At 43.6% G+C, this 13,694-nt stretch overlaps 1 protein-coding gene across 10 annotated transcripts in view; it reads left to right on the forward strand.

The window, feature by feature from the left end:
* akap9 (A kinase (PRKA) anchor protein 9) overlaps window positions 1-9,104 on the forward strand; it is a 91,011-nt gene extending 81,907 nt beyond the window's left edge. For 9 of the 10 annotated variants that reach the window (XM_047819174.1, XM_047819172.1, XM_047819175.1 and 6 more), the window contains 6 exons: window positions 1-11; window positions 149-390; window positions 547-629; window positions 1,053-1,167; window positions 5,213-5,343; window positions 5,482-6,071. The exon at window positions 1-11 is cut by the window's left edge and continues 169 nt beyond it. In XM_047819174.1, coding sequence (XP_047675130.1) covers window positions 1-11; window positions 149-390; window positions 547-629; window positions 1,053-1,167; window positions 5,213-5,343; window positions 5,482-5,525 — 626 coding nt within the window. In that variant the 3' untranslated portion in view covers window positions 5,526-6,071. Of the gene's footprint in view, window positions 12-148; window positions 391-546; window positions 630-1,052; window positions 1,168-5,212; window positions 5,344-5,481; window positions 6,072-9,089 lie in introns of those variants that run through there. The other variant, XR_007144039.1, reaches the window with a different exon arrangement.
* Window positions 9,105-13,694: the final 4,590 nt, after the last annotated feature.

The following is a 13,694-nucleotide window of genomic DNA, read 5'->3' on the forward strand; positions in this document are numbered from 1 at the left end:
CCACAATAAAGGTGATTTAATTGTACTTTATTAATAAAACCTTTAATCTTATCTAAATGTGAGTAATATAAAATAGCTTAAATTATCCAGGTTCCTTTACAAGATTAGTTGATGATACTTACAGTGTAGCTCCTCCCACTCTGTGCAGAGGATTTATGGAAAATACCTGCGCTCTGAGAGTTTCCGCAAAGCCCTGATCTACCAAAAGAAGTACCTGCTTCTGCTGCTGGGTGGTTTTCAGGAGTGTGAGGAAGCTACACTCTCCCTGATCGCAGGCATGACCGGTCCACATGTGTACACACACTCCACCTTTCTGGACTGTGTAAGTCACCGGCGCCGTGGATACACACGCTTCCGTTCTGCCGCCCGTGTCTGCATCGCCCTCTTCAGGTAAAACACTCAAACTGATCTGTACATACTCATGAATGTTCCTCACATCACAAACCATACTGATTTCAATCAGTTTATTTCTCTCAGCCAATCAGATCACATTTCTGCTCTCACTAAATTAGAGCTTGTTTTTTTGACTCATTTTTGGATCCTCAGGATGCGTTTTTTGGTACAGAGATGGCAGAAAGTGACAGGAGGGTCAATCAACATCAACAGGAATGGAGTAGGACAAAGTCCAGGTATAACTCACACACAACACAACAGGAATTGTCAGTCAGGGACTAGTGCACTATATAGTGCAAGTCTGATCTCACTAATGCTCTTGGAGCTGAATGGTCACTAATCCCAGCCCATATGGGAAATCCAGCCCATATGGGTATGATGGTCAGAGGTGCACATACTTTTGCCAATATAGTTTTTATTTGTGGCATGTCACTATTCTAAGTTCTTATGCTGAAGGTTGTAGAATCCCTAATGTGTCCTTAAAACCTGTAATACTTTAAGTGTCTTCTGGAATCCTCAGTGCAAGTTATCAGCTCTAGGATCCTGAGTGTAACTCTAGAGTCTGTGATCTTTAGTGCTGCTCTAGAGCCTGTGATCTTTAGTGCTGCTCTAGAGCCTGTGATCTTCTGGGATCTCATTTGTTGAATGTGTGTGTGCAGTGATGGAGGTAAGGAACGACTCTCCTTACCTGCAGCCATATGGAGAGAGAAGAGTAACAAACAGAGGAAGGACAGGAAGAGAGTCACCTCACATTGCACACTCCACACAGCACAGGTAACACACACACAGCACAGGTAACACACACACAGTACAGGTAACACACACACAGCACAGGTAACACACACACAGCACAGGTAACACACATACAGCACAGGTAACACACACACAGCACAGGTAACACACACATACAGCTCAGGTAACACACAGTACAGGTAACACACACAAGGCACAGGTAACACACAGCACAGGTAACACACACACAGCACAGGTAACACACACATACAGCTCAGGTAACACACAGTCAGGTAACACACACAAGGCACAGGTAACACACAGCACAGGTAACACACACAGCACAGGTAACACACACAGAGCACAGATAACACACACACAGCACAGGTAACACACAGCACAGGTAACACACACACAGCACAGGTAACACACACAGCACTGGTAACACACACACAGAGCACAGGTGACACACACAGAGCACAGATAACACACACACAGCGCAGGTAACACACAGCACAGGTAACACACAGCACAGGTAACACACACACAGCACAGGTAACACACAGCACAGGTAACACACACACAGCACAGGTAACACACACACAGCACAGGTAACACACACACAGCACAGGTAACACACACAGCACAGGTAACACACACACAGCACAGGTAACACACACAGCACAGGTAACACACACACAGCACAGGTAACACACACAGCATAGGCAACACACACACAGCACAGGTAACACACACACAGCATAGGCAACACACACACAGCACTGGTAACACACACACACACAGAGCACAGGTGACACACACAGAGCACAGATAACACACACACAGCACAGGTAACACACAGCACAGGTAACACACACACACAGCACAGGTAACACACACACAGCACAGGTAACACACACACAGCACAGGTAACACACAGCATAGGCAACACACACACAGCACAGGTAACACACACACAGCACAGGTAACACACACACACAGCACAGGTAACACACACAGAGCACAGATAACACACACAGCACAGGTAACACACACAGCATAGGCAACACACACACAGCACAGGTAACACACACACAGCATAGGCAACACACACAGCACTGGTAACACACACACACAGAGCACAGGTGACACACACAGAGCACAGATAACACACACACAGCACAGGTAACACACACACACACACAGCACAGACAACACACACACAGCACAGGTAACACACACACAGCACAGGTAACACAGCACAGGTAACACACACACACAGCACAGACAACACACACACAGCACAGGTAACACACACACAGCACAGGTAACACACACACAGCACAGGTAACACACAGCATAGGCAACACACACACAGCACAGGTAACACACACACAGCACAGGTGACACACACAGAGCACAGGTGACACACAGAGCACAGGTGACACACACACAGCACAGGTAACACACAGCACAGGTAACACACACACAGCACAGGTAACACACACACAGCACAGATAACACACACACAGCACAGGTAACACACACACACAGCACAGGTAACACACAGCATAGGCAACACACACACAGCACAGGTAACACACACACAGCACAGGTAACACACACAAAGCACAGGTAACACACACAGAGCACAGGTAACACACACAGAGCACAGGTGACACACACACAGCACAGATAACACACACACAGCACAGGTAACACAGCACAGGTAACACGCACACAGTACAGGTAACACACACAGCACAGGTAAAACACACAGCACAGGTAACACACACACAGCACAGATAACACACACACAGCACAGGTAACACACAGCACAGGTAACACACACACAGCACAGGTAACACACACACACACAGCACAGGTAACACACACACAGCACAGGTAACACACACAGAGCACAGATAACACACACAGCACAGGTAACACACAGCATAGGCAACACACACACAGCACAGGTAACACACACACAGCATAGGTAACACAGAGCACAGGTAACACACAGCACAGGTAACACACACAGCACAGGTAACACACAGCATAGGCAACACACACACAGCACAGGTAACACACACAGAGCACAGGTAACACACACAGCACAGATAACACACACACAGAGCACAGATAACACACACACAGCACAGGTAACACACAGCACAGGTAACACACACACAGCACAGGTAACACACACACAGTACAGGTAACACACACAGCACAGGTAACACACACACAGCACAGGTAACACACACACACAGCACAGGTAACACACACACACAGCACAGGTAACACACACACACAGCACAGGTAACACACACACAGCACAGGTAACACACACACACAGCACAGGTAACACACACACAGCACAGGTAACACACACAGAGCACAGGTAACACACACACAGCACAGGTAACACACACACAGCACAGATAACACACACACAGCACAGGTAACACAGCACAGGTAACACGCACACAGTACAGGTAACACACACAGCACAGGTAAAACACACAGCACAGGTAACACACACACAGCACAGATAACACACACACAGCACAGGTAACACACAGCATAGGCAACACACACACAGCACAGGTAACACACACACACAGCACAGGTAACACACACACAGCACAGGTAACACACACAGAGCACAGGTAACACACACAGAGCACAGGTAACACACAGCATAGGCAACACACACACAGCACAGATAACACACACACACAGCATAGGTAACACAGAGCACAGGTAACACACAGCACAGGTAACACACACACAGCACAGGTAACACACAGCATAGGCAACACACACACAGCACAGGTAACACAGACAGAGCACAGGTAACACACACAGAGCACAGGTAACACACACAGCACAGATAACACACACACAGAGCACAGATAACACACACACAGCACAGGTAACACACAGCACAGGTAACACACACACAGCACAGGTAACACACACACAGCACAGGTAACACACACACACAGCACAGGTAACACACACACACAGCACAGGTAACACACACACACAGCACAGGTAACACACAGAGCACAGGTGACTCACACAGAGCACAGGTGACTCACACAGAGCACAGGTGACACACACACAGCACAGATAACACACACAGCACAGGTAACACACACACAGCACAGGTAACACACACACAGCACAGGTAACACACACACAGCACAGGTAACACACACACAGCACAGGTAACACACACACAGCACAGGTAACACACACACAGCGCAGGTAACACACACACAGCACAGGTAACTAACACACACAGAGCACAGGTGACACACACACAGCACAGATAACACACACACAGCACAGATAACACACACACAGCACAGATAACACACACACAGCACAGGTAACACACACAGCACAGGTAACACACACACAGCACAGGTAACACACACAGCACAGGTAACACACACAGCACAGGTAACACACACACAGCACAGGTAACACACACACAGCACAGGTAACACACACAGCACAGGTGACACACACACAGCACAGATAACACACACACAGCACAGGTAACACACACACAGCACAGGTAACACACACACAGCACAGGTAACACACACACAGCACAGGTAACACACACACAGCGCAGGTAACACACACACAGCACAGGTAACTAACACACACAGAGCACAGGTGACACACACACAGCACAGATAACACACACACAGCACAGGTAACACACACACAGCACAGGTAACACACACACAGCACAGGTAACACACACAGCACAGGTAACACACACAGCACAGGTAACACACACACACACAGAGCACAGGTAACACACACAGCACAGGTGACACACACACAGCACAGATAACACACACACAGCACAGGTAACACACACAGAGCACAGGTGACACACACACAGCACAGGTGACACACACACAGCACAGGTGACACACACACAGCACAGGTAACACACACACAGCACAGGTAACACACACAGCGCAGGTAACACACACAGCACAGGTAACACACACACTGAACCCTCTACATACATTCTCTCTCTCTCTCTCTGTAGGTATGGAGGGATGAGTACAGATGGAGGAGTGTTGTGTTCTCATCTGCAGAATTATGACCCAGATCGAGCGCTGTCTGATTACATCACCAGACTGGAGGCACTGCAGCGTAGACTGGGGAGTGTGCAGTCAGGTAAAACACACACACACCACACACACACACACACACACACACACACACACACACACACACACACACACACACACACACACAGTCACATTAACTAGTATTTTTAAATCTAATATTAATCTTGTCATAATTGTCTTTCAGGATCATCCTCGTTTTCTCAGTTGCACTTTGGAATCAGAAGGTAGAGATGTTCAGTGAAGCTGTAAAAATTAACACACAAAACCACTCAGTTGCCTTTTATTACACTGAGCTGCTTTGGTTTTGTATATATAAATTAATGTAGATTTATTGTTTGATGGACCAAACACACACACACACACACACAGTTCTCTGTACATTAGGAGTGTTTATGTTTGCAGTCTGCAGTAATCCGGTTCTCTGTGTACATGTGGATGTTAATTTAAGTTAATTTATAGTGCAGATATTGTGTTCATGGTGTTTTGGGTTCTCTGCTGCTGGACTTGTGATAACTGACACATTGTGTGTGTGAGACGACACACTGTTCACTGCTGAAGGTGGCGGGACAAACATTTAAGAGTGACTCAACTCGTGGACTTCATGTGTGTGTCAGAGAGCTGCAGTGTGTTATCACACACACTAACACTGTTTTATTAGCTGGCTCTCCACAAGAGAACACAGAGGACACTTTGTAGAAGACATATTTTTGTAAAGGCAGGAGCTTTGACTTTTATGGGTATTTTGTCAACACTGAAATAAAGATTAATATAATATTTTGTCTCATTTTGTTGATTGTTTCACGTTTGCATCGTGTGCCACAAGAGATTTAGTCATAATCACACATCACCTTTATGCTCCTACATCCCAGAGCACTGAACCCTCGGTCACATAAAGAGCTGCTAGTTAATGCTTTAGTAAATACTCACATATCTGGGAATGTTATGTTTGTGCTGTACATGATCTCATAACGTTAGTTAATCCTGTGTGATTTTCACCATTGTGCTGAAACATCTGGATTTGAAGCCTGAGATTGTTCTCCACCAGTCTACAACAGTGCAAAGTCTTTGATCACTGCAGTAGCACCAATCGAATTTACATTAACGTCCGCAACTAGTGAAATTATTCAAATTTTAGCAGCGGTCGGTTTTATAGCTCTTCAGTGGCATTTCCAGGAGTGAATCACCTGAAGATATCATAAGTCCAGAGTAAGTCCCTGTTCTTCATTTACGCTTGTTTGTACTGAGCCCTGATCCCTGATACTGATCTCACCATTACACAGTTTGTAATGGTGGTGGAACCAAACACCTTGGTTGCTGCTGGTGGGATTTTCTTTTCCACATTAGTGTAAGGTTCCTTGTTTGTGCTGCTTAATGTTACTGCTACTGTCCAGGTTATTGTAGTTTTTGTTCTAGCATTGGTTGTGCTCCTTGCACTTGAAATGTTTGTGTGGAACTTACAGCTGTATATTTTCACTGGTATTCAGTATTGGTCCTGACTGATGTGTAGCTTCAGTGTTACAGTTTGATGGGTTTTCAGGAAAGGTTTGTACTCCAACCGTCTGTTCTTACATTATTTTAGTTTTTAAAGGTTTAGCATTTGCTAAAAGACCCCAAAAGACACCAGATAAGTTGCTAGTGGTTGCTTTGTATTGTGTTACATCTGTTGGTGTGCTGCTTGCTTTTGCATTAGTTAATGCTGAAGTATTCAGTGCAGAAGAAACAGACTTCTGATTCTGAATTCCATGATTTCTGCTGGATTCTTATGTGTGTAGAAATCCCTATAATAGTGCCAGCAGATCTGGTGGTTACAGAGACGTCAATACTCATTTTATCTTCAGCAGTAGATGCTGCGTTATGGATGTTTCAGTAAATGATATGGTTAGTCTTGGAGATGGCCTGTAATGTTCTGACATAAACACTGCCATTGCCCATTGAATAAATGGCTGTCTATTGATTTCACCATGCTCTGGTTCCATGGCATGATGGGTATTATCAGAATATTTTTACATGTTCTTTATATGAATCCCTCTTTGGAGGTTAGGATGATGTTGGTGACAGAATACCTTTGCCGTGTTCGATTTATCTGATATATCAGTACACTGCAGCAAAGGCACAGCCTGTTCCTGCTGGGAAAATGAATCTCAATTATGCATCATTTATCAAAAGGAATTTAAAAAAGATTATACCAAATAAAGACAGTACCTTCATCATGGCCTTCTTCTTTTCCAAATCAGTCTGTTCCTTGTTGCTGGTGTGTTACCGTTGACAACAGATCTTTTGTACCTTCAGTGTAGGTTTCTATCACCAGGTAAATCAAGTGCTGACTGTCTGGTGGTCCACATGACACCCATGAGGACCAGCAGCTTAATCTCACTGATAATTCTACATGTTAACACAGACAGGAAACAACTCAGTTAGAGGTGCTAGATGGACCAAGCTTCTGAAGGTGCCCTTACCTCTCAGCAGGTACACACTAGTGTATTGAGTTGGAGAAACACCAATAATCACACTTTCACTGTCACAGTAAAATGGGAGCTCAGTGTCCTGCTGTTTTCTTCTGTCTGTTTCACTCTGCAGACCTGTGGGAGAAAATCAGCTCATGGTTCTCTTACAGTGCAAGTTCATCAGTGATAATGAAAACCTCCACAAGTTCACGTCTGAATAAAAAAGACATTATGTCCATCATTATGTCAGAAATACACGATCAGTAAATAATACTAAAAGAGCTCCTGAAGGCTTCTCTGGATAGTGAAGAGGAGTCTTCTGTAAAGAAAAGAGTAATAAAGTGCTTGTACTAAATTATTAAATTGCAACAGAAAAATAAATATATATTTGACATTTTAAATGTCTGAGACTGAATTTGTAGGCAGCACACATTAATTTACTGACAGCACTTTACTAAAAAAAACTTCATACCTTGATGTGGTTCTTCACTGTAGACTCCAGTGTCCATGGCCTTAAGAACGAACAGTGATGGTGTTGATGTGTTTGAGTAGATTAGCATAGTTGCTCTAATTAGCCATCATGTGAGGCATTTCTCTTCCAACTTTCATCAAATTCTGTCACCTTTTATAGGAAAACGGAGTGATGTTTATTCTGCACATCTCAGGACACTGACTGCGGAATACTTTAGTCAAAACAGTTTAAAAGAACAATTTGTATTCAATTTCCTTAGATAATGTTTTACTAGAAATTTAACAGTTAGCTTCACTTGGGTCAGCTGAGTGTTTGGGAAGAAAGTTGGACAACACTTAATGTCAAATCAAATCACATAATACAGGGCAGTGCAGCGAAGTGCTTTATGCAACTGTCCGGTATAAGAATAAAAGGGAATACAATTTAAGATAAAAACAAAAAAAAAGCCAAAACCAAAAGGATATAGATAAATAAAAAAGTATAAACTATATAAGAAAACTATATAATATACATATAATATATATATATTGGTTCTATCCACCCACAGCTTCTGGTTGGGAAACGTTCTGATGGTGGTTTCCTGCACCGTATCATCCGGTAATTTCCCGATGAATTCCACAACCACTTCCGCAAACATGGTGATGTCATCAGGTGCACCTGAACATGTCAACATGTCATGTTCTCTCCTCACAACATTATTTTGAAAAAAATTAAAAACCAAAATTGTCCAGAACATATGGTTTAAATCTCTCTCTCTCTCATTTCCTACCGCTTATCCGAACTTCTCGGGTCACGGGGAGCCTGTGTCTATCTCAGGCATCATCGGGCATCGAGGCAGGATACAACCTGGATGGAGTGCCAACCCATCACAGGGAGCACACACACACTCATTCACTCACACACACACACACACTACGGACAATTTTCCAGAGATGCCAATCAACCTACCATGCATGTCTTTGGCCCGGGGGAGGAAACCGGAGTACCCGGAGGAAACCCCCGAGGCACGGGGAGAATATGCAAACTCCACACACACAAGGTGGAGGGGGGAATCGAACGCCCAACCCTGGAGGTGTGAGGCGAACGTGCTAACCACTAAGTCACCATGCCTCCCATGGTTTAAATCTGCTTTAGATTAATTAAATGATCACAGCTTTCATCTATATTTGGATATAGTTTAACCAATTGGGCCTTAGTATTGTGGATGTGGTAGAAAACCAACTGGTATCAAATTAAGTCGTGTGCAAGATCCATCCATCCATCCATCTTCTACCACTTATCCGGGGCCGGGTCACGGGGGCAGCAGACTAAGCAGGGATGCCCAGACACTTCCTCCAGCTCTTCCGGGGAAATACCGAGGCGTTCCCAGGCCAGCCGAGAGACATAGTCCCTCCAGCGTGTCCTAGGTCTTCCCCTGGGCCTCCTCCCAGTTGGACATGCACGGAACACCTCCCCATGGAGGCATCCCGAAGGCATCCGGAACAGATGCCCGGAACACCTCAGCTGACTCCTCTCGATGTGGAGGAGCAGCGGCTCTACTCTGAGCTCCTCCCGAGTGACCGAGCTCCTCACCCTATCTCTAAGGGTGCACCCAGCCACCCTGTGAAGGAAACTCATTTTGGCCGCCTGTATACGGGATCTTGTCCTTTCGGTCATGACCCAAAGCTCATGACCATAGGTGAGAGTAGGAACGTAGATCAACTGGTAAATATAGAGCTTCGAGTTATGACTCAGCTCTTTCTTCACCACAACAGACCGGTATATCGACCGCATCACTGCAGAAGATATACCGATCCACCTGTCGATCTCCCGCCCCATCCTTCCCTCACTCGTGAACAGGACCCCAAGATACTTAAACTCTTTCACTTGAGGCAGGAGCTCTCCACCCATCTGAAGGGGGCAAGCCACCCTTTTCCGGCTGAGAACCATGGCCACGGACTTGGAGGTGCTGATTCTCATCACCGCTGCTTCACAATCGGCTGCAAACCGTCCCAGTGCACACTGAAGGTCCTGATTTGAGGAAGCCAGCAGGACAGCATCATCTGCAAAAAGCAGAGATGAAATCCTGTGGTCCCCAAACCGGACTCCCTCTGGCCCCCGACTGTGCCTAGAAATCCTGTCCATATAAATAATGAACAGGACCGGTGACAAAGGGCAGCCCTGCCAGAGTCCAACATGCACTAGGAACAAGTCTGACTTACTGCCGGCAATGCGAACCAAACTCCTGCTCCGGGAATATAGGGACAGGACAGCCCTTAGCAGAGGGCCCCGGACCCCATACTCCCAGAGCACCCCCCACAGGTCACCACGAGGGACACAGTTGAATGCCTTCTCCAAATCCACAAAGCACATGTGGACAGGTTGAGCAAACTCCCATGCACAATCCAGCAGCCTGGCGAGGGTATAGAGATGGTCCAGCATTCCACGACCGGGACGAGACCTGCATTGTTCCTCCTGAATCCGAGGTATCCGTGTGCAAGCTGAAGTCCTATTTATTCTGTCAACAGATTTAACCCAGGTGTTTTTTGTCTAAATCATCTCTAATGATGTGTTTTGAAAATTATATATTTTGGAAATGAGGCCTTTGTTGTGTGAAGGAACCTTAAGAACCAAATCTAATCATGATTCAGGAACAATAGCCTTGGATAAAAACTGATGGACCTGTAGATAGAAAAAAAAATAGATTTGTTAAGATATTTTCAAACCAGATTGTTGTAAGTGGCCATCTGTAACTGCCATCTTTTAAAGGTAGAATCTAGCTTGGCAGCTGGGAAAAGATGATTGTTACATATGAGGGTTGCCAGGGAGAAGTCTGTGAACGCCTGTCTGAACTGATTGTATATTTATAGAGTCGAAATTACAATTGGACTTAAATTAGAACTGTGATGGTAAGATTGGTGACTTCATTGTTATCAGCACGGCCAATGATGTTGATTTGCAAGATTTGGCTTTCGCTTCATGCCACTCTGTATGTGGAGACTGAAACCAATAAATGATCTTTTGTGAGTTCGCTGCCCAATGATGATTTAACAAATTTGGAAGACAGTCCCCTATCCTGTTTAAATGTTTCAAAAAACCCTCTATGTATTCTTGGCTTGACACAACCCCAATCAGAGACCAGTAACAGGTCATTTACATCTTTAACCAGCGCTGTCTCTGTTCTATGATGAGGCCTAAATCCTGACTGATACATTACATGAATATTATTCCTATGTTGGTCGGAACATAACTGTCGTGTACGACCTTTTCTAGGGTCTTGGAGATAAAGGGGAGGTTTGCCTATAGTTTGCCTATAAGGGGAAGATTTCCTACAGAGTTTTTTAAAGAAATTTGTTGAAAAATTGGCACCTTTTTTCTGTTGTTGTTGAATGAATCCTTGCAAAATAGTTTGCTACCAACTGCTCTCACTTTGATAGTTCTTGTTTTGAAGACCGATGAAGAGCCAACTTTTTTTGGTTTCAGAGAGCAAGGGTTATTTCAATCCTGAAGAATCCTGCTCTGGATCCATCAAGACATCAGCAACTACAGAACAGTATCACTTCTATCTTTTTTTTTCTTCAAAAATTGTTGAACACATTGTTTATAATCTGTCCGTCTCTTGCAAAACAACATACAAGATCCCAAACATCTACAAAGGGGCTTCAAAGCAGCACATTTCACAGAGACTGCCCAGATTAGATTCTGTAATATTAACCATTGAGTGAATAATATACAATATGCATAAAAATTAGAATTTTTATTCTGTTAATTCTTTTTTATTATTCGTTAATTCCTTTATCATTAATTATGTTTACCTTCTGCTCTATGTTAATGTTCTGTAAAGCTGCTTTGAGACAATTGTAAAAAGCGCTATACAAATAAACTTGAATTGAATTGAATTGAATTGAATTAACCCTCTGGGGTCTGAGGGTATTTTTCTGCCTGGAGAAGTTTTGACATACCCTGACATTTGTGTTTTTTTCAGTTGCTTATGAAGATATAAATGGCTAAAGTCTAATACCACTGTACTCAGCACAAACTGGACTACAATAATATGTGAGCAGCTTGTATGTACATGATTGTGTTTCTGAGAAAACAATGTTTATGTGTGGTTAGTGAACAATGAAACATTATAAATCACTTGAATAAGGCCATAAAACACATACAGAACGTCGGTTCACAGGACTTTTGAGAACTGGATCTTGTATCCTAGTGTTTTTGCTTCAAAATGATGTGAAAATCATCTTGTTTACTCGCTCACAGAAAACAATATATTGATTTACATTTTCTAAGACACTTTTTGTTTGAAAAGGGCATATGTGAGTAGGCATCAACTATCATGCATATTAATGTAATTCACACCTGAGAAGACAAAGGCCCGCATAATGAGCTGCATAATGAGTTGCATAATGAGTTGCATAATGAGTTGCATAATGAGCTGCATAATGAGCCTTTCAGGTAAGTGTGTGACTGAGAGAGGAGTTACAAGAAAGGATGTGAAGACAAAATAAATGTGTATATTTTGTGTTTGTAGTTTATTTAGAATATTTAACTAGTGCAAACAGTGCCAGACAAGAGACCGAGCAAACAGACACTATACTACAAGACAGATGCTTAAAATAAATAATAAAGTAAAATATGTATACAAGTAACAATATTGTATATGACCAATACAATATGGCTCTGTTAAAATCTTTAATGGAATCTTTTTTAATCCTTAATGGAATCTGTTAAAACTTGGTGCTTCTTATAGCATTGTTTAGGGCGTTGATCTTGTTTGCATAGCCCGCGTCAGGTCATTTCCATATGAATGGCACGTGCGCGGTAGGTGGGATCACATTAGTGCTAATGAGGTCCAGCCAGAAAAACTGTACCTCTCTTTACTTACATACAGATTACACAAAAAGACAATATTTGCTTTCGATTTTAATTACCTCATTTAAAAGTAGACATTTCAGGCTTTCATTAGACATATGGATCATGTTCGTGTGATAAGTATTGGCGGAGTTATCAGTTCATGTTTGTAACGTGTTTCAGGAAGATGGTCAAGGAGACAGAGCTGTCTGAATGCACACCCTGGTTTTCTTTATTTGCCAAAAGCACAGCGTTTTGTTGTTATTTTGAAGGCAGTCAAATAAAAGTAGACACTTCACAGTTTCGAATGATGTATCACATGTGTGTGTATGATTATGAATGACCGAGTATTTTAAGTGGATTTCACGTTGAAGAGGAAAAAATGCGCCAAAGACACGCTAGCATGCCTTTGGACCCCAGAGGGTTAAAAAGATTTTGCAGAAAAAAGAAAGAAAACCTATGCTTGCCTAAAACCCCAAGGTGACCAATGCCCTGGCTTCCAGTATACAGCTAAGACCTAACCCTGAACCTCATCCTAGACTTCTAGTGCTGCTGTTGCCCCTAAAGGCCTAGCTAATTTCACGTGTTAAATTAAATAAGATAGAGCCTCCTGTAGTCAGAGCTCTTTCAGGTTTCTCAGTTGTGCTT

The sequence above is a fragment of the Tachysurus fulvidraco genome, chromosome 10, assembly GCF_022655615.1.
Source record: "Tachysurus fulvidraco isolate hzauxx_2018 chromosome 10, HZAU_PFXX_2.0, whole genome shotgun sequence".
Taxonomy (NCBI): domain Eukaryota; kingdom Metazoa; phylum Chordata; class Actinopteri; order Siluriformes; family Bagridae; genus Tachysurus; species Tachysurus fulvidraco.